Source organism: Neofelis nebulosa, chromosome 1 (assembly GCF_028018385.1).
Source record: "Neofelis nebulosa isolate mNeoNeb1 chromosome 1, mNeoNeb1.pri, whole genome shotgun sequence".
Taxonomy (NCBI): domain Eukaryota; kingdom Metazoa; phylum Chordata; class Mammalia; order Carnivora; family Felidae; genus Neofelis; species Neofelis nebulosa.
The window spans coordinates 111,292,104-111,316,184 of NC_080782.1; the positions used below are offsets into that span (position 1 = coordinate 111,292,104).

At 37.4% G+C, this 24,081-nt stretch overlaps 1 protein-coding gene and 1 pseudogene across 1 annotated transcript in view; both read right to left on the reverse strand.

The window, feature by feature from the left end:
- The window catches only part of NDUFAF2 (NADH:ubiquinone oxidoreductase complex assembly factor 2), a 175,470-nt gene that overhangs the window by 68,289 nt on the left and 83,100 nt on the right, over positions 1-24,081 (reverse strand). Inside the window, exon 2 of the mRNA XM_058731769.1 lies at positions 8,371-8,460. Within this exon, the coding sequence (XP_058587752.1) occupies positions 8,371-8,460 (90 nt within the window). The remainder of the gene's footprint in view (positions 1-8,370; positions 8,461-24,081) is intronic.
- LOC131489123 (PRELI domain-containing protein 1, mitochondrial-like) overlaps positions 20,554-24,081 on the reverse strand; it is an 84,268-nt pseudogene continuing 80,740 nt past the window's right edge.

Sequence of the window (24,081 nt, forward strand, 5' to 3'; positions counted from 1 at the left end):
GAGATTCCAAGTGGATGATTCCTGAGAGGAGCCTTGAGATGACTGCAGCCCAGGCCAACACACTGAGTGCAGCCTTGTGAGACACATTGAGCCAGAAGATCCATGTAAGCCATGCTTAGAATCCTGATCCACAGAAACTGTGAGATAATAAATGCTTGTTATTTTAGATCTTTGACTTTTGGGGTAATTTGTTATGCAGCAGTGGATCACTAATACATATAGCTATCCTATCACCTGATGAAGACCACCAAGAACTGTCAGTAATTCCCAGCCAAACAATTTGGCTCAACAGTAGGTCCAGATGCTGGGCTGGGGCATAAGTTGATTAGAAACACTTCTAGAGTCATATAATCATAGAACACCAGACACATATAGAGCCTTTTATTTTTTTATTTTATTTTATTATTTAAAAAAAATTTTTTTTTTAACGTTTATTTATTTTTGAGACAGAGAGAGACAGAGACAGAGCATGAACAGGGGAGGGGCAGAGAGAGAGGGAGACACAGAATCTGAAACAGGCTCCAGGCTCTGAGCTGTCAGCACAGAGCCTGATGCGGGGCTCAAACTCACGGACTGTGAGATCATGACCTGAGCTGAAGTCAGACGCTTAACCGACCAAGCCACCCAGGCGCCCCACATATAGAGCCTTTTAATTTTACAGATGAAAAACACAGAGGTAATATGATTTGCCCCAAATGATTAAGGACCTAGGTCTTCTGATGCTGGGATAAGATAATATTATGTCCTGGCCATTATTTTATGAAGCTCACTTTGAAAATGTTTGGTGGGGAATTCCTGTAACTAAGAAAGCATGCTAAACACTTATTAATAATACTAAAGCAATACAAGTGCATATCACATACCGAGATGTTCATTATTAATTGTGTTAATTAGACAGGTTTAGTCTAATGTATCTAAAAGGTAATTTTTACCTAACCTTATTATGAGATTTTATTCTTATATTTTAAGAAATATGTCTGATAAGTAAAGTTTAACTTTCTACCAGAAAGAAATGCTGGATCAGGGCCTTTCTGTCTCTTCCCACTACTTGGCATGTATTTTAGGGTCCTCATCAATGTTTATTACTGTCAATATCAAACAAGCTTAAAGCTACCAAAAACAACCACACACACAAAAGAAACAAAACTAGAAGCTAAAATGTCATCTGAATTATGGGGATAGAGATTTTTAGAGGCTCTATGTAAGAACTATCCATTAAGCCATGGATGAAACTCAAAAGCTTCCCTGAGACTGTAAGACTGTTGGACAGCTAGCACTATACTATCTCCCATAACTAAAACTTTGTCTAAGTGCTCCATACGTTTGGAACTAATTGCTCTGGCGTGCTGTTGTGTGTGTTTCTTTTCAAAATGGACTATTTATAGCAAGTCAGCAGAACTCCCCAATATCTCTTCCTTATGTACTTTCAATTTAAAATTCATTCATTCAACAGATATTGATTGAGCTTGCACTTATTTTATGTTAAGTGTTGAGCAAGGCCCTAAGACTACAATGATGAACACAGTAAGAACTGTAACCTAAAGTGTCTTTTAGTCTGGGGAGAGGAGGTAGATAAGGTAACATGGAAAAATCTACAGTGGTTTAAGTTTAATGTTTAGGAAGCCATAAAGTGAGATGGGGGAAAAAAAAAAGAGCATGCCACATAGCACTAGGAGGTGAGAGGTGGGGTCAGAAAGGAGTTCCAAAGGAGTCAATGTGTGCTCTAAAACTCAGAGTAAGTAAGAATTAGCCAGGTTATTAATGAGGTAGGCAATATAGTATGCAATAGTATGCATAGTATGCAATGAGGTAGGCAATATAGTATGGAGAGTAAAGATTTAGGGACAGATATTTTGTTTTAAAATCTTGGTTGCAGCTGCTGTTTGTACTTAGGAAGTTATTTAACCATTCTGTGCTTCATCTGGAGGAATCAAAAGGGAATTTACACAAATTCTCACCATCACATCTATGTGCCTATCTGTATCTATGGCTGTATACTCTACTTTCTTGCTATTACAACTGATGAACTTTCCATGCTCTTGTCAAAGGCCAATTCTTTCACATATGTACTAGACTCCATCTCACCTCAAGGTCACTCTCTCTTGCATTATTAATGCTTCCTTTTTGGTTGGTTCTTCCCCATCATTATTTAAAAATCTGGTTACTTCTCTGAATAGCCAAAACAATCCCGAAAAAGAAACCTAAGGCTGGAGGCATCATAATGCTGGACTTCAAGATGTATTACAAAGCTGTAATCATCAAGCCAGTATGGTACTGGCACAAGAACAGACACTCAGATCAATGGAACAGAATACAGAACCCAGAAATGGACTCACAAACGTATGGCCAACTAATCTTTGACAAAGTAGGAAAGAATATCCAATGAAAAAAGACAGTCTCTTCAGCAAATGGTGTTGGGAAAACTGGACAGCAACATGCAGAAGAACGAACCTGGACCACTTTCTTATACCATACACAAAAATAAACTCAAAATGGATGACAGACCTAAATGTAAGACAGGAAGGCATCAAAATCCTAGAGGAGAGGGATGCCTGGGTGGCTTAGTCAGTTCAGTGTCTGACTTCAGCTCAGGTCATGATCTCATGGTTTGTGAGTTCAAGCCCCACATCAGGCTCTGTACTGACAACTCAGAGCCTGCAGCCTGATTCAGATTCTGTGTCTCCTTCTCTCTCAGCCCCTTCCCAGCTCACATATTCTCTCTCTCTCTCTTTCTCTCTCAAAAATAAACATAAAAACAAAATCCTAGAGGAGAAAACGGGTACCAACCTCTTTGACCTCCACCACAGCAACTTCTTACTTGACATGTGTCCAGAGTCAAGGGAAACCAAAGCAAAAATGAACTATTGGGACTTCATCAAGATAAAAAGCTTCTGCACCATGAAGGAAACAATCAGCAAAACTAAAAGGTAGTGCTTAAGGAATGAGAGAAGATATCTGCAAATGACCTTATCTGATAAAGGGTTAGTATCCAAAATCTATAAAGAACTTACCAAACTCAAATAATCCAGTGAAGAAATGGGCAAAATACATGATCAGACACTTTTTGAAAGAAGACATTCAGATGGCTCACAGACACATGAAAAGATGCTCAACATCACTTATCATCAGGGAAATACAAATTAAAACCACAATGAGATACCACCTCACGCCTGTCAGAATGGCTAAAATTAACAATTCAGGCAACAACAAATGTTGGCAAGGATGCGGAGAAAGAGGAACCCTTTTGCACCACTGGTGGGAATGCAAACTGGTGCAACCACTCTGGAAAACAGTATGGAACTTCCTCAAAAAATTAAAAATAGAACTACCCTCCGCCCCAGCAATTGCACTACTAGGTGTTTACCCAAAGGATAAAGGAGTGCTGTTTCAAAGGGACACATGCACTCCAATCTTTATAGTAGTGCTATCAACAACAGCCCAAAGTATAGACAGAGCCCAAATGTTCATCGACTGATGAATGAATAAAGAAGATGTGGTACACACACACACACACACACACACACACACACACACACGAGTATTACTTGGCAGTCAAAAAGAATGAAACCTTGCCATTTGCAACAATGTTGATGGAACTAGAGATTATTATGCTAAGCGAAATAAGTCCATCAGAGAAAGACAAATATCATGATTTCACTCATATGTGGAATTTAAGAAACAAAACAGATAAACATAAGGGAAGGGAAGCAAAAATAATATAAAGACAGACACAGAGAAAAACCATAAGAGACTGTTAAATACAGAGAACCAACTGAGGGTTACTGGCAGAGTATTGGGTGATTGGGTGGGGAGAGGGGCTAAAAGGGTGAGGAGCATTAAGGAGGACACCTGTTGGGATGAGCACTAGGTGTTATATGTAAGTGATGAATCACTAAATTCTATTCTTAGAAAAAAATAATTTGGTCACTTCTCCTATCTTTATAACACAACAAAACATAGGGACATCTGGGTGGCTCAGGCAGTTAAGCATCTGACCTAGGCTCAGGTCATGATCTCACAATACCTGAGTGGAAGCCCCACATCGGGCTCTCTGCTGTCAGCGTGGAGTCCATTTTGGATACTCTGTCCCCTCTCTCTCTGTCCCTCCCCCACTTGCATTGGCTCTCTCTCTCTCTCAAAAAGAAATAAACATCAAAAAATTTTTAAACAATAAAACATAAAATTGCTCTCTTTACTTTCCTACCCAGGGTCTGCCTCAAAACTCATTCCCTTTTACACACAAATTCCTCATAAGCATTGTCTATACTCATTCCCTCCAAATATTCTTTTGCTATCCTTTCTTTATCAGGCTTTTGTTCCTAACACCCTACACACTGTTTTTTGGCAGGATCATGGAGTCCTTTGTTCCTAAAGCAAAGAGTTAATTCTCAAGCTTCATTTAATGGTTGAACCATTAAATGGTTGAACCATCCTCCTTGAAAATTAGCTTCCAGCACATGAAACTTTTCTCCTCCTCCTCCTCCCCCTCCTCCTCCTCCTCCTCCTCCTCCTCCTCCTCCTCCTCCTCCTCCTTTTTCTTCTTCTTCTTTCTCCTTTTCTGGATGCTTCTTTCTTGTCTTCACTGTCTCTAAACCCTGGAGCAGTCGACAGGACAGTCTCTGAACTTCTCATCTTCTCTTTACACTTATTCTCTTTGTGAACTCATCCAGTCTCCCAACGCTAAACACCATTTATTAGCTGTCAACTCCCAAATTTTATCTCTAGCCCAGAATTTTCCACTAAATTCTTGGCTTATATACAACTTACTATCTCTCCTTCGATGTCTAATAGATATCTCAAACTTAACATTTCCAAAATTGATCTCATTCCCCCCGCCCCAACTTGCTCCTCCCACAGGATTGCCCTCAGAGTCAACAGCATAGAAAAACAGTCCTTTTTTCCAGGTGAGGCCAAGAGCTTAAAAGGCATCACTGACTGCTCTCCTTTCTCTTACATTCCATATCCAATCTATCAGCAAATCCCACTGGGTCTGCTTTTACAAGACCCAGAATGCGACTACTTCTTCCCACTCCCACCCCTACTCTGGTTCAAGTCACAGTTACTCCTTGCCTAAATTATTAGGAGCCTCCTGTCTCCATGTTTTGCCTGTGCCCTCTTAAGTCTCTGCAGTGCAGCAGCCAGAGTGATGCTGTTAAACATAACAAAGCATATGACTACTCTTTTCAAAACCTTCCATGGCATTCAATCTCACTCAGAGTAAAAGCCAGGGTCCTTAAATTATCTATAAGGTCCTACAAGACTGGGTATACTCTTATTTTTCTAACTTCATATATTAATTTCCCTCTGGTTCTGTTCCAATCACACTGGCTTCCTTGCTGTTCATTAAACATCTGAGCATGCTCCTGCCTCAGGGCTTTTGCACTCACTCTCCAGGAATGCTCCTCTACTACTTATCTACATAACCAGCTCCTTCTTCTGCCTTTATTCCAAGTCATTTCCTCAGTAATGCCTTTTCATTACAGTATTTAAAACTGTAAAACTCTCCCCAACACTCCCTATTTCCTCTCTCCTGTTTTATTTTCTGTGGCCATTAACATACTATGTAGTTATTTGTCTGGTTTACTGTCTTTCTCCCACCTACTCTCCCAGTCCAGAAAGTAAACTCTATGAATGCAGAGGTCCACCACAGATATTTACTAAAAGAATGAATGAATGAAGAGTGCATCCATCTAATACGTATCCCCCATACATTTCGGGGACCGCTACTCTACTAATAATTGACAAATATTCATCTGGATCTGAAAATACTTTAGATTCATTTGGTGTTGACACTACTTACTTTAAAAGTTTTCTTTCTCTTTCCTTTCTTTTTTTTAATATAGGGTGTTGTGTATCTTATTTTACTTTACTTTTTCATGGTATGGAATTATTTTTTACATTTAATTGATATGTACCACTATAAGAATAATTTTAGTTTCAGTGTTTGGTTGATACATTTATGTTAAGGGTAAGACTCACAGGATACTTATGGTGAATTACTGGATCAGGACAAAGCCATAAAAAGCATTAGAACTGGGATTCCTAGGTGACTGAGTCAGTTAAGCATCCAACTTCGGCTCAGGTTATGATCTCATGGTTTATGGGTTCGAGCCCTGTGTTGGGCTCTGTGCTGACAGCTTGGAGCCTGGAGCCTGCTTTGGATTCTCTTTCTTCTCCTCCCCAACTTGTGCTCTGTCTCTGTCTCTCTCTCTCTCAAAAATAAAAATAAACATTAAAAAAATCATTAGAACTTCATTTTAATTCCTTGAAAGTCTCAAAGTTTTTGAAAAATGAGTCAATATCTATTTGTTTATTTGTAACTCTATTTTTATAAACATTTTAACTCTATACTATTTTTGGAAAAAATGATAAAATAGACTCATAAGGAGGTACAGGCATTATTTAAGAATTGTGAATGTAGCTCATAGCATTGGAAAGTCTGTTAGAATAAAAAAATCTCAATTATTATTGCTAGAAGTTGTCAGTTTATATTCTGCATTTCTTCAAAAAATCTCTGGTCTCTACCCATTTTTATGTTCTTTTCTCATAGTTCTGATATTTTCAAAGCTAATAAGGTAAAACAGAAAAGATAATCCCGAAGAAATATTTATACTCACATACTGGCATAAAAGTAACTTAATGCCTATAGTTATCACAAGTAGAGTATGCTTCACCTGCCAGGATGCAGTAGGTCTACTGTTTGCAGTTTGTAGCCGTATAACATAGGCAGTATATCTAATCTTTCTAGACCTTAGATTCCCTATTAAATGGGTATAATTACAGTGTCTACCTCATAGGATTGTTGTGATGATTGAACATTATAATGATCATGGGGTGCCTGGGTGGCTCAGTCGGTTGAGCATCTGACTTCAGCTCAGGTCATGATCTCACAGTTTGTGGGTTCGAGCCCCATGTCAGGCTCTGTGCTGGCGCCTCAGAGCTTGGAGCCTGCTTCAGATTCTGTATCCCCTCTCTCTGTGCCCCTCCCTTTCTTGCACTCTGTCTCTCTTTCTCCAAAATAAATAAACATTTAAAAAAATTTAAAAAAAATTATAATAATTATAAACAATAATTATAAACAGCAATGATTATAAACAATGATTATAATACCAGGTAGACAAGTAAATACTGGGTAAGTGATAAGTGATATAAAATAAATATTAGTATAATCAGAAAGAAAAAGATATTGGTATTCTAGGTAAAGCTCTTTTAGATGCAAATAACAAAAGCTAATTCAAGCTGGATTTCACGTATTCAATATATATTTACTGAACATTTAGCATGTGTCAGGTACTAGGCAAAGAACTGGTAAGGGAAAAGGGAAAATTTAGAACAAGGATATGGGGTAGCACTAATACTCAAAGGCAGATATGCAGCTGAACTACATTTAGATAGAAATCGAAGAGAGGACTGGAAACTTTCAGGAAACTTAGGAAACATTCTGTCTCACTATTTCTTTTTGCAGACTGGTTTCCATTTTCTTCTTAATAGATCAGCTTTTCCTGCAACAAAGCTTAGATAGTAGATTGAAGATAACTACCCATAATCATATGTTTTTGTTCCAGCCATACTGAAAGACTGACTGCTACTGTTATATCTCACTTTGATCTCTTATCTTAATTCCAAAGTCCTGATAGGGATCAAGTGTCCATCCTTGTCTTAACAGAGGATGAGCTAACAGGGTCATTTTAAGTTAAGCAAATATTCCAGATGGTAACAGCAAGTATTATTCACAGTTTATAAAAGAGTAAACTAAGACTGAGAAGAATGAATTTACTTTCCCAAGTTCATGTAGGTATTCTGTGCCAGAAACAATATTTGAACTCTGGGAGTGTGCGACTGCACAGTCAGCACATGAAAGTGAGTGCCTCTGTCAAGTTTGTATTATAGGAGCTTTGCTCAGCTCACCCTAGTACCAGCTCTGCTAATGTTTAAAAGTTCCTTTCACTGGGGGCGCCTGGGTGGCTCAGTCGGTTGGGCCTCCAACTTTGGCTCAGGTCATGACCCCACGGCTCGTGGTTTGAGCCCCACGTCGGGCTCTGTGTTGACAGCTCAGAGCCTGGAGCCTGCTTCGGATTCTGTGTTTCCCTCTCTCTCTTCCCCTACCCTGCTCACACTCTGGCTCTCTCTCAAAAATAAATAAACATAAAAAATTTTTTTTTAAAAAGTTCCTTTCACTGTATATGTGTTTCCTTACTGAAGTGTGACACCTTCACAATGTTCAAAGAAATGGAATATCTTTAAAAAAGGTCATGGATTCGGATTACTAAAATTTTTGTAAAAAGAATAAACATACAATTATACCTGCTTCTGTTAATTTTGTATAAACAATTTGCCTTCCAGAAGATACTAGTAAAAACACAAACTTACCTTCCCATTCTGTTGGGATATCCCCTACTTCATAGTCGACTTCTCTTTTATTTGCTGTTTCTATAATTCTTTTCTCTCGAATAGTCTCTCCTACAAGACAAAAGTGATTACCTTATTTTTTTTTTAATTTTTTTTTTTTAATGTTTATTTATTTTTGAGACAGAGAGAGACAGAGCATGAACGGGGGAGGGTCACAGAGAGAAGGAGACACAGAATCTGAAACAGGCTCCAAGCTCTGAGCTGTCAGCACAGAGCCCGACGCGGGGCTCGAACCCACGAACCGTGAGATCATGACCTGAGCCGAAGTCGGACGCTTAACCGACTGAGCCACCCAGGCGCCCTGTGATTACCTTATTTTTAAAGGAAGTCATGACACAGTAGTTACTACAAGTAATATTTTCTCTTTGGATATTTCACACCTCCTCATTTGGTAAAAGAATTATCAGGACAAAGAAGAGATTCCATTTAGAGTTAGTTTTGTTAGAAAAAGCAAATTCTAGGGGCCTGGGTGGCTCAGTTCATTGAGCGTCCGACTTCAGCTCAGGTTAGGATCTCATGGTTCATGGGTTCAAGCCCCATGTCAGGCTCTCTGCTTGACAGCTCAGAGCCTGGAGCCTGTTTCAGATTCTGTCTCCCTCTCTCTATGCCCCGACCCTGCCTGTGCTCTATTCTCTGTCTCTAAAATAAACAAAAAAAAAAATTTTTTTAAAGAAAAAGCAAATTCTAAACTTACTACAAAAATTTTAAATTTTCTACCATAGCATGCAAAATTAATTTTGGTAGAATAAATGTAGATTTTGTTAAAAAAAAAAAGGAACTAATTAATCTTAGGGCACAAATGGCCAAAAAAAAAAAATACATACAAAAAACCATTTTAATAATCAACAGTGTTCAACTCCTTCAAATTCTACAAGTATTTGTATTAGAGGTGCCAGCGGCTGCTATGAGTGCCCAAGGGAACAGCTACTCACACCCCCTACTATGTAAGGAACCACAAGATCCTGCTGCCACCCCACCGCCACAGTATACTGGCAAACCCAAGGGAACCAACTCATGGGTTCGATTCTATGACCTATGTGAGTGATTACCTTTTACCGGATCTCAATTAAGAAGGCAAAAACTGGGGAATTACGAATGTGAGATCACACTGGTACAGGATGGTAGCAGTGTAGAAACAAGAAAGCAAATGGAGCAGTAAAGAAAAAGGTGTAGAGGAATCAGGGATGGGATGAGAATGCAATAGGCTTACTTTTCTCAATAATAAAAATTTGATTAACAGGTATTTTAGGTTCATATAAAAGATATAAAACTATCTGCTATTTTCTTCTGTTTCCACAGTCTCAATTATATCCTTCAAAGCAGCTTTGTCAAACTGGTGGTTTCAAAACATGTTCCCTTCTCAGTGAGCCTTTGAGCCTAGGGAAACCAGGTGAAGTTGGTAATTCCCAAAAGTTAGTGAGTGTGCCTGCCTACTCAGGGAATGCAAGCTGAAACAGAGAAGACCATGGTGAGTAAATATAAGGGGAGGAGCATGGCTTAACAATAATTACACTAGTCAGGGAGAGAAATCTGGCCTTTACAAAATACTACTTTCTCTTCCCACTCCATGACCAACCTTACACTATGCTAAATAGACTGAATGACATAATTAAGCAAAATGACCTTGTTGCAAATCTCTGCCTGAAATTCTACCAACTAAAAATTCCTTCAATTGCAGACCAAGGAAATTCCTCGGAGTATGCAGGAGAAAGGAAGCCACAAAAGGATAGCCTAAGAAGAATGAGTGACTAGTGCTATTTCCTTTGCCTTAGTAATAATAAGTGAAAGGCTGAGATTTCATGGACAAGCCATCAATAGGTAAGAACTGTGAAGTATGGGGTTAGGGAAATTCTTTTTTTTTTTTTTTAATTTTTTTTTCAACATTTTTTATTTATTTTTGGGACAGAGAGAGACAGAGCATGAACGGGGGAGAGGCAGAGAGAGAGGGAGACACAGAATCGGAAACAGGCTCCAGGCTCCGAGCCATCAGCCCAGAGCCTGACGCGGGGCTCGAACTCACGGACCGCGAGATCGTGACCTGGCTGAAGTCGGACGCTTAACCGACTGCGCCACCCAGGCGCCCCTGGGGTTAGGGAAATTCTGCATTTCATTATGGACTTACTGAATCAAGCTGATTTAATCTTAACACAGAGGTTCCCCAAGTTTTATAAAAGGCACTAACCTTTTGCTTACCTTACCCAATAAATTAACAGTAAGTCAAGGTATTAGCAGTAAAGCCTCTAGTTGTAGGGACAAGAGTCAGAGTAAAAGGAGCCTGTAACAATGAGAGGTGCATTGCTCTCATAGTAGAGGCTCAAAATATCTAAGTGTCTTTACTAAAATGCTATTTGTATCTATATATATAAACAAGTAATAACAAAAGTTATCATAAATTTAGCATACACTAAAGTATGTTTACATGACAATTTTTAAAATGTTTGGAAGAATCAAAATACCTGTGCCTTCATATAGCTCTCATCTGAATATGAAGATATATGTCCTTTTAGCAATCACAAGTACAGAAAGGAAAACTACCATGTAAAACACAAAATGCTAACAAATTGTCTTCTGAAGGTAGGTGTGTGTTCTATAAGCTTTTAAATGTTCATCAAAAAATTTAGCAGAGAAGAGGATAAAGAGGTTTACCAGTCTCAGTACCACCACTAAAGGCATATATAATACAAGTATGTTTCAATGTCTGTGATAAAAAAATTAACATCCTATCTCTTATCTCTTAGGTCTATCAATTTAAGGTCTCCCAAGATTTTTAAAAATCATAAGCAATACTTATTTGTGTATAAATGAAAAGACAGAGTAACACATGAGTTAGTTTAGCTAATTCCTTGATAATTGCTGAGAAAATCTTATTTATAAATAGAAGACATCAAAGATACATAAAAAATTACATATACAAAATAAGGCTATTAGTTTATTGAATAAATTTTTTGTAATCAGATGTAAGTTCTTGCCCCCAAATAAATTGTTTTAAAACTACTCCATTCTTTGTAATAAGTCCTACTTCCATAATTTTTAAGAACTGGGAATGAAGTCTATCCCTCTCAATGAATAAGAAATTATACACAAATTGTACACTTATTTGTACTAATATGCTTTCATATAATAGTTGTAAAGATAATCCTACTTATCACAGCAAAAAATTTCCATCTTTACAAACAGATCAAATTTAAGTACCTGGTCAGGTGCAAAAACTTTAGGGTCTAATTTACATTTAAAAATTAATTTGATAACAAAAACATTAATCTAATACACGTATTGGCTTAATAAGTCCTAATACAACAATAAACAATTGACACTGGTGCTCAGTGAGGATTATTATGTAAAACAATGCAAAATTTTAATTATATTTAATTACTTTAATTAAAGTAATTAATAAAACAGTCAAAACAGGGTTCACCTGGGTGGCTCAGTTGGTTGAGCATCTGACTTAGATTCAGGGCATGATCTCACACTCATGGGTTCCAGCCCCATGTCAGGCTGTGTGCTGACAGCTCAGAGCCTAGAACCTTGCTTCGGATTCTGTCTCCCTCTCTCTCTGCCCCTCTCCCACTCGTACTCTGTCTCTCTCTCTCTCAAAATAAACATAATAATAAAAAAATTAAAAAAAAACCAGCCAAAACAAAAGTTTGAATCCAAGTGGATCATAATGGTCAGTGGTATATGGATTTAAAGATAGCAGAAATGACAATATTTTACCTTTTTTTTTTTCAACATTTATTCATTTTTGAGAGACAGAGAGAGAGCATGAGCGGGGAAAGGGTAGAGTGAGGGAGACACAGAATCCGAAGCAGGCTCCAGGCTCTGAGCTGTCAGCACAGAGCCCGATGTAGGGCTTGAACTCACCAACTGTGAGATCATGACCTGAGCCAAAGTCGGATGCTCAACCGACTGAGCCATCCAGGCACCCCAACAATATGTTACCTTTTTAAAGGGAATGAGAGGCCAACACTATTTTAGTAACAATACTAAGAACATTATTTGCCTTTTTCACTTCCATTCTTTGTGAACATAGAGTTTTCTAGAAGCTACATGTATGTGATATACCAACAGACTGAATAAAGAAGCAGATATGAAAAAATCCAGCTATCTTTTTATTAAGTTAGACATCAGGGAGATTTGTAAAACATAAAGCAATGCTACCCCTTTCTCTAAATGTTTCTGTTTGGGTATGTATCATTATTTCTGATCAAAAATATATTTTTGGGGGGTCGCCTGGGTGGCTCAGCCAGTTAAGCATCTAACTCCTGATTCCAGCTTAAGTCATGATCTCATGATCCTGAGATTGAGCTCCACAGTAGGCTCTGCCCTAGGTGTGAAGCCTGCTTAAAATTCTCTCTTTTCCTCTCCCTCTGCCCCTACCAGGGCACATGCGCGCACACTCTCTCTCTCTCTCTCAAAAGAATGAATGAATGAATGAATGAATGAATAAATAAATAAATAAATAAATAAAATATATATTCTTTATGTAAACAACAAAAAATATTTTCTTTATGTAATAGGTTTACTAGTTTTAATTTTAAAGAATATTAAAATAATTAAAAATTTGGTTTTAGTTTCAATATAAATATTAATACATATCTTATAAACAAGGTCTGTCAATAATTGTGAAGAGTGAAAGAGATCCTGAGACCAAAATGCTTGAGAACTAAATGTTCTACTAGGAAAACAAAGGAATCCATAAAGCCAAACCACTAAAAGATATAGATAAATAGATGGATAAAAAAAATAAATTGGGGGAGATAAAAGAGCTATTGCTTTACCACAGTGCTGAATAATAAATGTATAGAACAAGGGCCAGAGCTGAAATACCATCATTTTGTAACCATCAAGATAAAGACGAGCTCCAGTAAGCATCCATAATGGAAGAGGATTTTGGTTTTGTTTTTATTTGGAAATAATTCCCCTTTCCTCTGCAAATATGGTGTTCTTACACATCTGAAAGTTGAACAAGACTTACATATTAAAAGATGGTTGGGTTAGGAATTACAAAATTTCTAATTTGGTACCTATAAATATTGTCATTTTATGGTCTTAGTTACCCTGTAGGTAAGACCCTTGACAGGTGCCAGTCACAGACAGGTGACACCAAGTCTCCTGAAGAATTAAACAGCAGGCTTAGGCATCTCTCCTTTTCTAGACCACTGCTCCTTCCCTAATGCATCCTCATAGGCCAGAGAAGATATTTGGGCAGGCTTTAATTTTTAAATTTTGGAGCTTCAAAACTCATTAGGTATCTATCACAATGGAGGCAGGATTTTCTTCTACCATTACCAAATTAAAGGTGGAGGCCTATATTGGTTGTGACCCATAAGCACACATAATCCTTGGTGATGTTTCCAACCATCTACTTCCAGCCTAATATTTCCCACAGGTGGGACAGTGCAAGGGGAGACTAATGCATTTGGAGGTGACTTTGGGGTGGAAAAAGAGGTTGGGTTGAGGTGCCACATCTCTGAGATAGCTCTCCCCCCTGCAAGTAAACAAGATTGAGACTTTTCTGATGCCTGACAAGAGCCTCTGGCTTGAAGAAATGGTGGTAAGATGGCCAAGTTTAAGATCCTCTCTGTCTGACTCATGTCTGGCCCCAGTGGCAGTGATCAGTGCAACCAGGTGATATTTCTAAATCAGTCTGTCTGGTGATATATAAAAGACTGAATTTTGCATACAACAAGAGGCTTAGAAGTGTTGGTGCATAATACATGAAAGTGAGGGCTACTGAAAGACAAGAACCACATACTCTATTGGTTAGATTTGGGGAATTTTAACCTTATTATGCTGAAGCATTGTAAATTAAAAAAAACCTTAGTTAAGAGTACTAAGAATTCTTAAGCTGAAAGTCATTTTCACATATGACTTAAAGTATTATCTGACCAAAGTTACTTATTACAACCAAAGTTGCTTATTAAGAGCCTGCTATGTTAAGAAGTATTTATGTGTCTCCATATATTATCTCTTGCCTTTAAAACATCTTTTATAGATGAGGAAAAAAAGACACTGGATGATTAGCTTATCCAAATGTACATAGCCAATTAAAGTAGTACAGCTAGAATTTGAACCTAAGCATTTTTACTAACTTCCACCGTTAAGCATTTCCCATTTAAGATTTTAAAATCAGCATTTACAAATTTGCGTACAGTATCATTACAGATATCCAGTTAAAAACTAACATTTTACTCATAATCATAACCTACTATTTTCCTATAGTGATCAAATGAGGCATTTCTGCTTGAAAATGTGATGATTCTATAATTTGACATATTCTACATATATTTATATGAGCATGGATGACTATCTCAGCAGGTCTCAGCAGGTAATACTTTTTTAAAAACCAATTAAAGAGGCCTTCCAGATAAGCTTTCAGAATTTGTAAAATGGCCAACTAGTTCAATGGATTATCTAAAATCTTATTAGCTTCTCCATACTTACAGGTTTCCCATAAGGAATCTCTGCTTCTATCTTAGAAAATCCAAAATAAACTGTTTAAATCTGACTTCATTAATTTTTAAAAGCCATAAATACAATTTACAAAAGTGAAGTCTGAAAGTACATATGAAGAATATCATAATTTAAGAAAAAAAGATGTACCTAATGCAAATTTGTGCTTGTGCTTTCTGCTTGAACAATAAACTCTTATCTATTGTTCCCTAACAATCTTATATATAAACAAAAACTTAAAGTTCTAAAAATATGTTATTTAGCCAACAAATATATATTGAATAATCTATTACATTAATCTAGGATGATTTACAATAAAAAGTTAAATAGGTTTTCTGAGTGCATCCCCAAATCAAGCATGTGGGTCCTAGAAATGTCTAGGATTTTACTGCTTTTACTTCCTATTGTTGTGGGAATCAAACATTTTTGTGTAAAAATCATTTATTTTCCAAACCGCAAGGAATTTTCAACCCTGAGAAAAAGTACAGCTGTAATTACATTTGCTCCAAAAAAGGTAAACATTAAAAAGGAAAAAATTCAAATGATAGATTCATGACTGTTTATTCCATGAAGAAATACAACATATGCAGCCATTTTAGGTTTTGATTGATGTGTAGGAAATCAGTTTTTCAAAGTATTTTTTTCACCTAATATATTCTACAATTCTTTGTTAGAATTTGTAAGGCTAAATTACCTCCAATGTGTAACTTATTGGAGTTACTCTCTCTCTCAAAATAAATACATACATACATACATAAATACATAAAAAACATAAAATAAAATAATGTTTAGCTAAATCACATATGCTTTAAGATATATCATATGGAAATTCCAGAGTTTAAAGAGTCCAGTGAGGAAATTTATGACTGAAAACTCATTTTATTTTTAGTGACAATCACTATACAAAGCAAGCAAATTCCAATCTGGTTCATCCTTAAAAAGGGGTAATATTTTCTCCTCTCAAAATTAGCACATACTTAAGTATAAACCAATATAATTAAGTACTGTATTTGATTTTCACTTTGAGAGTCTAACTTGAACAAATGGGGATATCAATAGGGAGGTAAAAAGAGAAACTAAAGGAATAAACAAACAGTGGCAAATATTATTAGAATTTAGATAATTAGAAAATTAGATCACTTGTAAAGCTTGGGCTTACCCCAAACTTTATTTTCAGATTTGAAATATAGAAGATATGGCTGATTATTTGATTGATTTCTAGATCCAAATAGTTTTATAGAAATCAAGTAGTACTTGGTCATTTTATCAAAGATCATAAAAGAGTCACAGATTGCACTATTAGCTACTAATTCACAGACTATATGACAGTTTCAAATATGGCTAATTCAGTGAAAATAAATAGAGTACATTTTGCGGTGCATTAGTCTTAATTTAAAATATATATATATTTATTAATCCATAAAATTAGTAATAACCTTCATTAATCTGTTTAATTTAGTTACCATCAGGCACTACTTATCATTAATGAATAGAAATATATTTTGATCACATAATCATCTAATGAACTGTGATATTCATCAGCTTAACGGGAACTACCCCAGTAATTGTGAACCAGATTCCTGAGTATAATATTGGTTTCAGCTGTTAAGAGGTTGAAGGGTCAAAAAAAAAAAAACGTTGAAAAAAAAAAAAAGAGGTTGAAGGGTCAATAATTTTCAAACTCTTTTCTTTAAAAATATCTTCAGCAGAGGCTGAATTTATGAAACTGTTCAAAGCAGAGCTTCTATAGTTGAGGCAGGGGTCCACAATACCACTTCATCTTTTCTCCCCTTCCCTTCCCTGAAGGCAACCTACTCACACTCCTCAAGCTCCAAGGAGCCCTGTGAAAATCTTGGATTCAGACCCAGTATCACACTTTTGAGACTGTGAAATGCATTCAAGAACATGTACTGGTTCCCTAAACAAAACCAAGATCTTATGGATGGCAGAAAGACCATCATGTATTTTGCTTCTTTCTCTACCCCTGTTTGTCACAGAGTTATCAAAGAATCTGTCACAAACTCCTAAGTAATCAGGTGGAAGACAATGCAGGATTTTCCCTGCAATTCCACAGCCCAAGGAAATACAAGGCCTACTTCATATTCACATGTGGAGCTATGATTTAAGGCTAGAGTGTGACTTAAGGTCTGCTTCCAGTGTTTAGACAAGAAGAGTTGACCGAGAAATCATTCTCTCACTTGGGAGCAAGAAGTCCTTAGGAAGAGAGAAAAATGTCTGTATAGAAAAGACAGAGGAACAATTCTTGGATTCACAGGTCCTTAAGGAAGCAGGCCTTCACTGGACAGGCATTCTCAACTACTTCCTTCCGCCCGTCAAACCTAGAGATCTAGGGAAGAGGTAGAAATTGAGGTAGTCTGAGACCAACCTGAGCAATGAAAAGACAGTTAGGAAAGGAAAGGATAAAGTAATTCTAGTAAGAGCAATTTATTTATAGTATCCCATTATTTTAGTCATTAGTTTTAACTTTCTCTACAATAAAACTTTACCTTGGCTAATAACTAATAAAATTGGATGACATAAATTTTACCTACGCTCTCTACTTCAGTTCTCTTGGCGGAAAGGCATGCTAATAAACTGTAACTTCACCAAAAGGAAGGCTATAGAAGCATAAAAAGGAAAGGTTGGTTCTATTTTGCTTGTGAAGGTTGCAATAAAGAGCATTCATCCTGCTATTTTTCCCTACTTATTTCTTATTTTCCACCAATGTTCAAAAAGGTTAAGACTATAGTCACAAATAGTGAAGATCTGCAAAATGGTAATCTTTAAGATGGGTATCTCCAAATATATTGTGTGTAAAGTAGACTACATCTACTCAAGGGTGTACTTGGTAAATGCATATCAGGATATTTACCAACAAAAGAATGAACTAATCAGCCTTAAAAATTTTTTATTCTTAGCAATAAATGACAAAGCTTAACATCTTTCCTACTTCTTTATAAGATTCCAGAGATCACATATTTTAGTCTATTTTTTAAGTTTATTTTTATTTATTTTGAGAGATAGAGAGTAAGCAGGGGAGGGGCAGAGAGAGAGGGAGAGAGAATCCCAAGCAGGTTCCATGCTGTCAGCTCAAAACCCAATATGAGGCTCCAATTCATGAACCCATGAGATCATGACCTGAGCCAAAATCAAGAGGTGAACGCTTCATTGACTGAGCCACATAGGTGCCTCTATTTTAGTCTAATTTTGCAATATATCAATAACATTATGTTACTATAGTTTATTAATTGTATCTGACTCATTTAGGATATAAACAGAAACATATTTGTTGAGCAACAATTATATGTATGACACTTACTAGACACTTTTTTTCTTGTTTAATTCTCACAACCATCTTTATTTTTGATCATTGAGTAAACTAAATCTCAAAGAAAATATTATGGATAAGAAAAGGTGTGCTTTCAATTATATCTAATTTTCACACAGAAATTTAAGAAAATATACCAGGAGAGTCACCTTCTTTGCTACAAAACCTGATGTGTCGATATCATCCACATATAACCAAGTTCATACTGCCTCTCTTATTTTTTTTCTGCTTCCTTTAACAACACAGTTTAAAACCACTTTGCATATACTTCCCACAACCTCCCTTTGTCTTGAGAATTAAGAGCAACCCAACTATTGCGTGACAACAGCACCATCTATTGGCTGCAAAGGGATCCAATAGATGATGCTTATCTATTGATGATCCAATAGATCATGCTCAGGTCATGATCTAAAATTTTTCAGCTGAGTGAAATCTATTTGAAAACAATTTTTTTCCTCACAGATATACATATTTTTTCTCCATCTCTCCTTTTAAAACCTGTAGAGTTATTGCATCTCTCTTGATTCCATTGCTAACCAGTATGTGTTTTTGCTAATGTGCAGCAATTCACATGAACTGTGGATTAAAAGGGATGTGAACTATTATGAAAACTAACTACCATTTATAACACAATTTCAATGGAAAATGTGTTGAATTTAAACGAGCTGCTTACATAGAACTTTTGGAATTCAAGTAATTTGTAGGTTGGAAACTTGTTATAATACTAAAACATATAGAAGCATTAAGTCTTTCACTGTGGCTTCCAAGGCAAATAAAAGAATGCTAATACAAAGCAATACTTCAAATATTTCCCTCCTGTCTTCAGAGTTGATAAACATCTGCCTTGTCCTATGGAATTTGGATCTTGCCCTACATGCAGGGGAACACTCAAATATTTGTTGATAATAATGACAAGGTCCATTGCTATTTTGCAGTGGCTCGTTAAAGTTACACCAGTGATACAGGTGGGTACAGCTCCAATTATTTTGACTTTTATCTCTATGATGAAAACTACTAGGACAACATCTATAACTCTAATCACTTAATGAGCTCTAATCATGAACTTTTATTTGAAGCAATGCTTCACTTGGATGTCCTTATGCTTCTGTGATAGAGAGTTCTATATCTTCCTGTAATGTGTCTTTAATATCTAATCCTTAAAGTCCTATCTTTATGGTAATCCCTGTAAGTTTCCATTTAAGGAAATTTTGTGCTGAAGCAGGAGAAACATGTATGATTGCTCAAGCAAATTGGTCACTATGAAGTCACTTTTCTTGCTGGTACCAATTAAGTAGCAAAGTGTTTTTGTCCCTTGGTCTATGCCCTGCATCTCAGTTCTAGAAATTTCTCCTGAAATCCTAATTTGAGTCCAATTTTTTAAGGCAGGGAAAGACCAATCACTGCTCATAAATATTATAACTAACTGTTATTACCTGCCTAGACACAGGCTATTCTTGGTAAAAAGACAGACCTTATCCCCATACTCTGAGACCTGTCTGTGGTCTAATGCTGATGTCCAGTGCCTAGGTGTATGACCTTCTCCTCACTGTTAACTATATTCCTGCCTTGCAAATCATCTTTCCAGCACTATTTTATTGGCTCCCCAAGACTTTGGAAAACTATGATCTTGCCTGTTCCATCAGTAGTTATGAAATCCATCTCTCCCTATCTTCTACTGCTTTTCCTTTCAAATCTCTGAAATCCTTTGATAGTACTATCATTTTACTCATTTCCTAATTTAAAAACTTCAGTTGTTTTCACAATATGAATATACTTAACACTACATTTTTATGTTTAGGTTGACAAATGCTATGTTTTATATCACAAATGAGAAAAAAATTTTGGAAGTTGACTTTTTTTTTTAAAAAGTTTATTTATTTATTTTGAGAGAGAGAGAAAGAATGCAAGCAGGGGAGGGGCAGAGAGAGAAAGGGAGAGAGAGAATCCCAAGCAGGCTCTGCGCTAACAGCTACATGGGGCTTGATCTCATGAACCATGAGATCATGGCTTGAGTGGAGATCAAGAGTCAGAGACTTAACTGACTGAGCCACCCAGGTTCCCTGGAAGTTGACTTAATAAAGTACAAGGTGGGGCACCTGGTGGCTCAGTCAGTTAAGCATGTGACTCTTGATGTGGCCTTAGGTCATGATCTCACCATTCTTGGGATGGAGTCCTGTGCTGCACTCTGCACTGACAACATGGAGTCTGCTTGGGATTCTTTCCCTCCCTCTCTCTCTGTCCCTCCCCCGCCCACACAAACACACGTGTGTGCATGTACTCTCTCTCAAAATAAATAAACTTAAAAAGATAATAAAGTATAAGGTATAAAGGGCACAGGGATTTGAGCCAGATGGTCAGGTGTCTTACTGCATCAGGGCTTGGGCTAGCCACACAAACTGCTGCTGCCTGGTGGTTGCCTTGCTGGCAAGGTCATTAGCCCTCTATATAGCTGCCAGTGCCTTCTGCTTTGTCTCCTCCTTGGCTTCCTTGACTGTCTCAGCAAGGGTTTTGGAAGGGGTCTCACTGTGCAGCTCCAAGATGTATTGAAATCCTTTCACAATCTTAGCCACACTACTTCTGAACTGGGCAAGGCCAAATTTCTGGCAAAAGAAGAAAAGGCGGATGATTGTGGACAGTTCTAGAGACACCAAATAAGCTAGAGACCCAGGCTTCCTGCTGGATTTCAGTCCAGTCGCTTTTAATAGAATTCACACAGCAAATGCATTGCTCCTCCTCCACCATCAGCTGGGTGCGGTCAGTCTGGTTCTGCTATTCTACAACAGAATCCTCTAGGATGTACACTGAGTGAGCAACACTGGTAGGAAACAGTCACTGGGCCCAGCAGGGTACCCTATTGGTCTCTGTCAGGAGATGCTAGGATAGGAGCTTTTGGTCAGAGGTCACCTGCAGGTGCACTGGGTCTTCTGTCAAGACACATTTGCTATAGGGATTTGGGTACCATTCCCATAAGGCTATGAACACTTGGTCCCAGGAACTCCAGAGCACTCTCTGGCCTGGGGAAAAACTTCACCACCATTCTGGCAGGGGCGACTCAGCACCTGCACTGCATCTGGGATGCAAAGCCATGGGAGGCAGTGGGGTGGTGGTGCTGGGCCATGGCTCTGTGCAAGCCAGCTAGGCTCACAGCTCACTCACCTCTGCACCCAAGCAGCAGCCGTTGCCCTAAGGAGCTGTGAGCCACAAGTGAAAATTTTTAAGACTATTTTTTAAAAATATAAATTGACTTTACTACTGGCTCCCTCCCCAACAGTGCCAACTTTTCAACACCAAAAATACACTCTGATCTGTTCCTTTTATTTTAATGTTTGCACCACCACTCTCATCCAGGCCCCTCTTATTTCATGTTTATATTAACTGAAAAACCTGTGTAACCACACTGTATTCTGATGGCTTTTCTTTATGTTTAGATATCCTTTCTTTGGGGAACCATTCACTATTTCATTCCTTGTGATCCTCCTCTGTCCACTGAGATTGGCGGGGTGTGGGTGGGCCTGAGGGGATGCTATTACCTCTCCAGCTAGAGGTGGGAATGTGAACTAAATTTGGCCGTAGTATTACAAACCTTTAATCACAAAAAAGGAACTGGGCACATGACACCGCTCGGCCAATCAGCATATCCCTACAAATTTTGCTGGAGCATCCAGGAAAGACTCTCAACCTCCAAGGATCCTAAGTTATAAAGACCAGACAGACCTCAAACTGCTGGGGCCATAAATTCTACAGTGTGGAGAAAACCTATATATGAATGAAACTAATGTGGAGGTAGGTAGAGTCATCTGATAGATACAACATATCCTCATGATTTTGAGCACTTGAATCTAATTCAATTTCTGTTCAGTTATATTTTCTAAAATATTCTATTAGTTAGGGTAGGCTAAGCTGTGGTAGCAAATGGACTCAAAATTAAGTAGCTTAAATGAGAAATTTCTTTCTTTCTTAAGTAAGAGTCCTGGGTGGATGCTCAGGTAGGCCAGTTCTTCCCATCTAGTCATATGAGGATTCAGACTGAAGGCTATTCAGCCATCTTCAACAGCTGACTTCCAGGGTTTCCCTGAGCACTGCCATTTCATTCGGCCAGAAAGAAGAAAGAGCACTGAGAAACAAAGGGAGATTTTTACTGATTAGGCCAGGAAGTGACTCACAATACTTCCAGTTACAATGCACTACAGAAAACCTGGTCATACAGCCACACCTAATTTAAAAGGAAACTTGTTAAATGTAGTCTAGTTGTGTGTCCATGAAGAAGTAGAAAGTGGATTTTTGTGGAAAGCTAGCAGTCTTTACAAATATACTGCTGGATAAATAAAATTCAACAAAGACACAGAATACCAGGCCATATCATACTGGCCCCAGAAAGACTGTGACTGAATTAAAAATCAGCTATTGTAAAAAAGTATTTCAGAAGGAAACATATCAAATCTATCAAAAGATGTCATCAGGGATACTTGTTAATTATATTGCATAAAGTCTATAAAAACTATGGGAGAAGTTACATCAGATTTCAGTACTAAGAATAACAGAAAAATAACAGTATCATTTTTCTCTTATAGGACTAAGAAAGATTACCAACAGTGACCCCGTGTTACAGCGGGTGCAGGAAAATTAAGAAGTTCTTATGCTGTTGGGAATGTAACTTAGCACAAATTGTGTTACCAACTGTTCTTGTCTCTGGATTACTGAGAAGTTAGGAGTGTGGCCCAAAATTCTCTCTGGTGGGGCAATTAACAACAGATTTTGTACTTTCTTATTGATTAATTTAAAAAATGTTTTAATGTTTATTTATTTTTGAGAGAGCGTGAGTGGAGATGGGGCAGAGAGAGAGAGAGAGACACAAAATCTGAAGCAGGCTCCAGGCTCTGAGCTGTTAGCACAGAGCCTGATGCAGGGCTCAAACCCACAAACTGTGAGATCACGACCTGAGCCAAAGTCGGATGCTTAACTGACTGAGCCACCCAGATGCCTAAAGAAATGTGTATTTTTTAAAGAATAAAAGCAAAATGAGGCTATGTTTCTTTTTGGAAAACAAAACAAAACAAAAATAGTCCTGTTCCTTCACAATAGTTATTTACATGATGGAAGGCTGTCTCTTTCTGAGTTGGCTGCTAGAGATGCATTTGCAGTCCACTCTAAGAAATGTGCAGCTAATTGTAGTTTACATTACAGCCTCATATCTGGGTCCACTTTTCCCTCACCCTGATTTTACTTGTTCCATTCACTGCAATTTTATACCTCTGTCTTTGAATCTTCAACCTTGTATCTCTTCTGGAAGAAGGAAGAGAATGATTTTATAACAGTTTTAATGTATCACAACTCTATCACTCTTCCTATACAAAACTTAAAATTCCACAATGCATATATTTTTTTTAAAAAGAAAATCCAAATTCTTCATCTTAGTGTTTACTCATTTTAAAAAATACATTTAAAACGCATTTTAAAAATACAATAAATATTTATTTATATAAGCACATGTATACATACACACACACTGAGTGCCTAGGTCAAACACTACTCTATACATGGGAGTAAAAGAAAGAAGGCTCAAGTTGCTCACAGTCTGGTTCAATGGTCCCGGTATTTTTCTTTTCATGATGACTCATATCAGACAATGTAACGGCCTCACATTCCCAGAGGCTTACCAAGATGTATGCTATGTACACTTTGCAGCATGATAGCAACAACTCTGTCTCTGATCTGAGACACACTGGTGGTCTCGGGGGTCAGATGGTTAAGAATCACTACAATGCAGGGAGGTAAGTGTAACAGAAAATGCTATCTGCCATGATACCACAAAGGAAAAAATAAGGGACCCAGAATTGTGGACTATAAAGAAATGGGAAACTTTCTGTAAGAGCTATTCATCGAATAGGGGT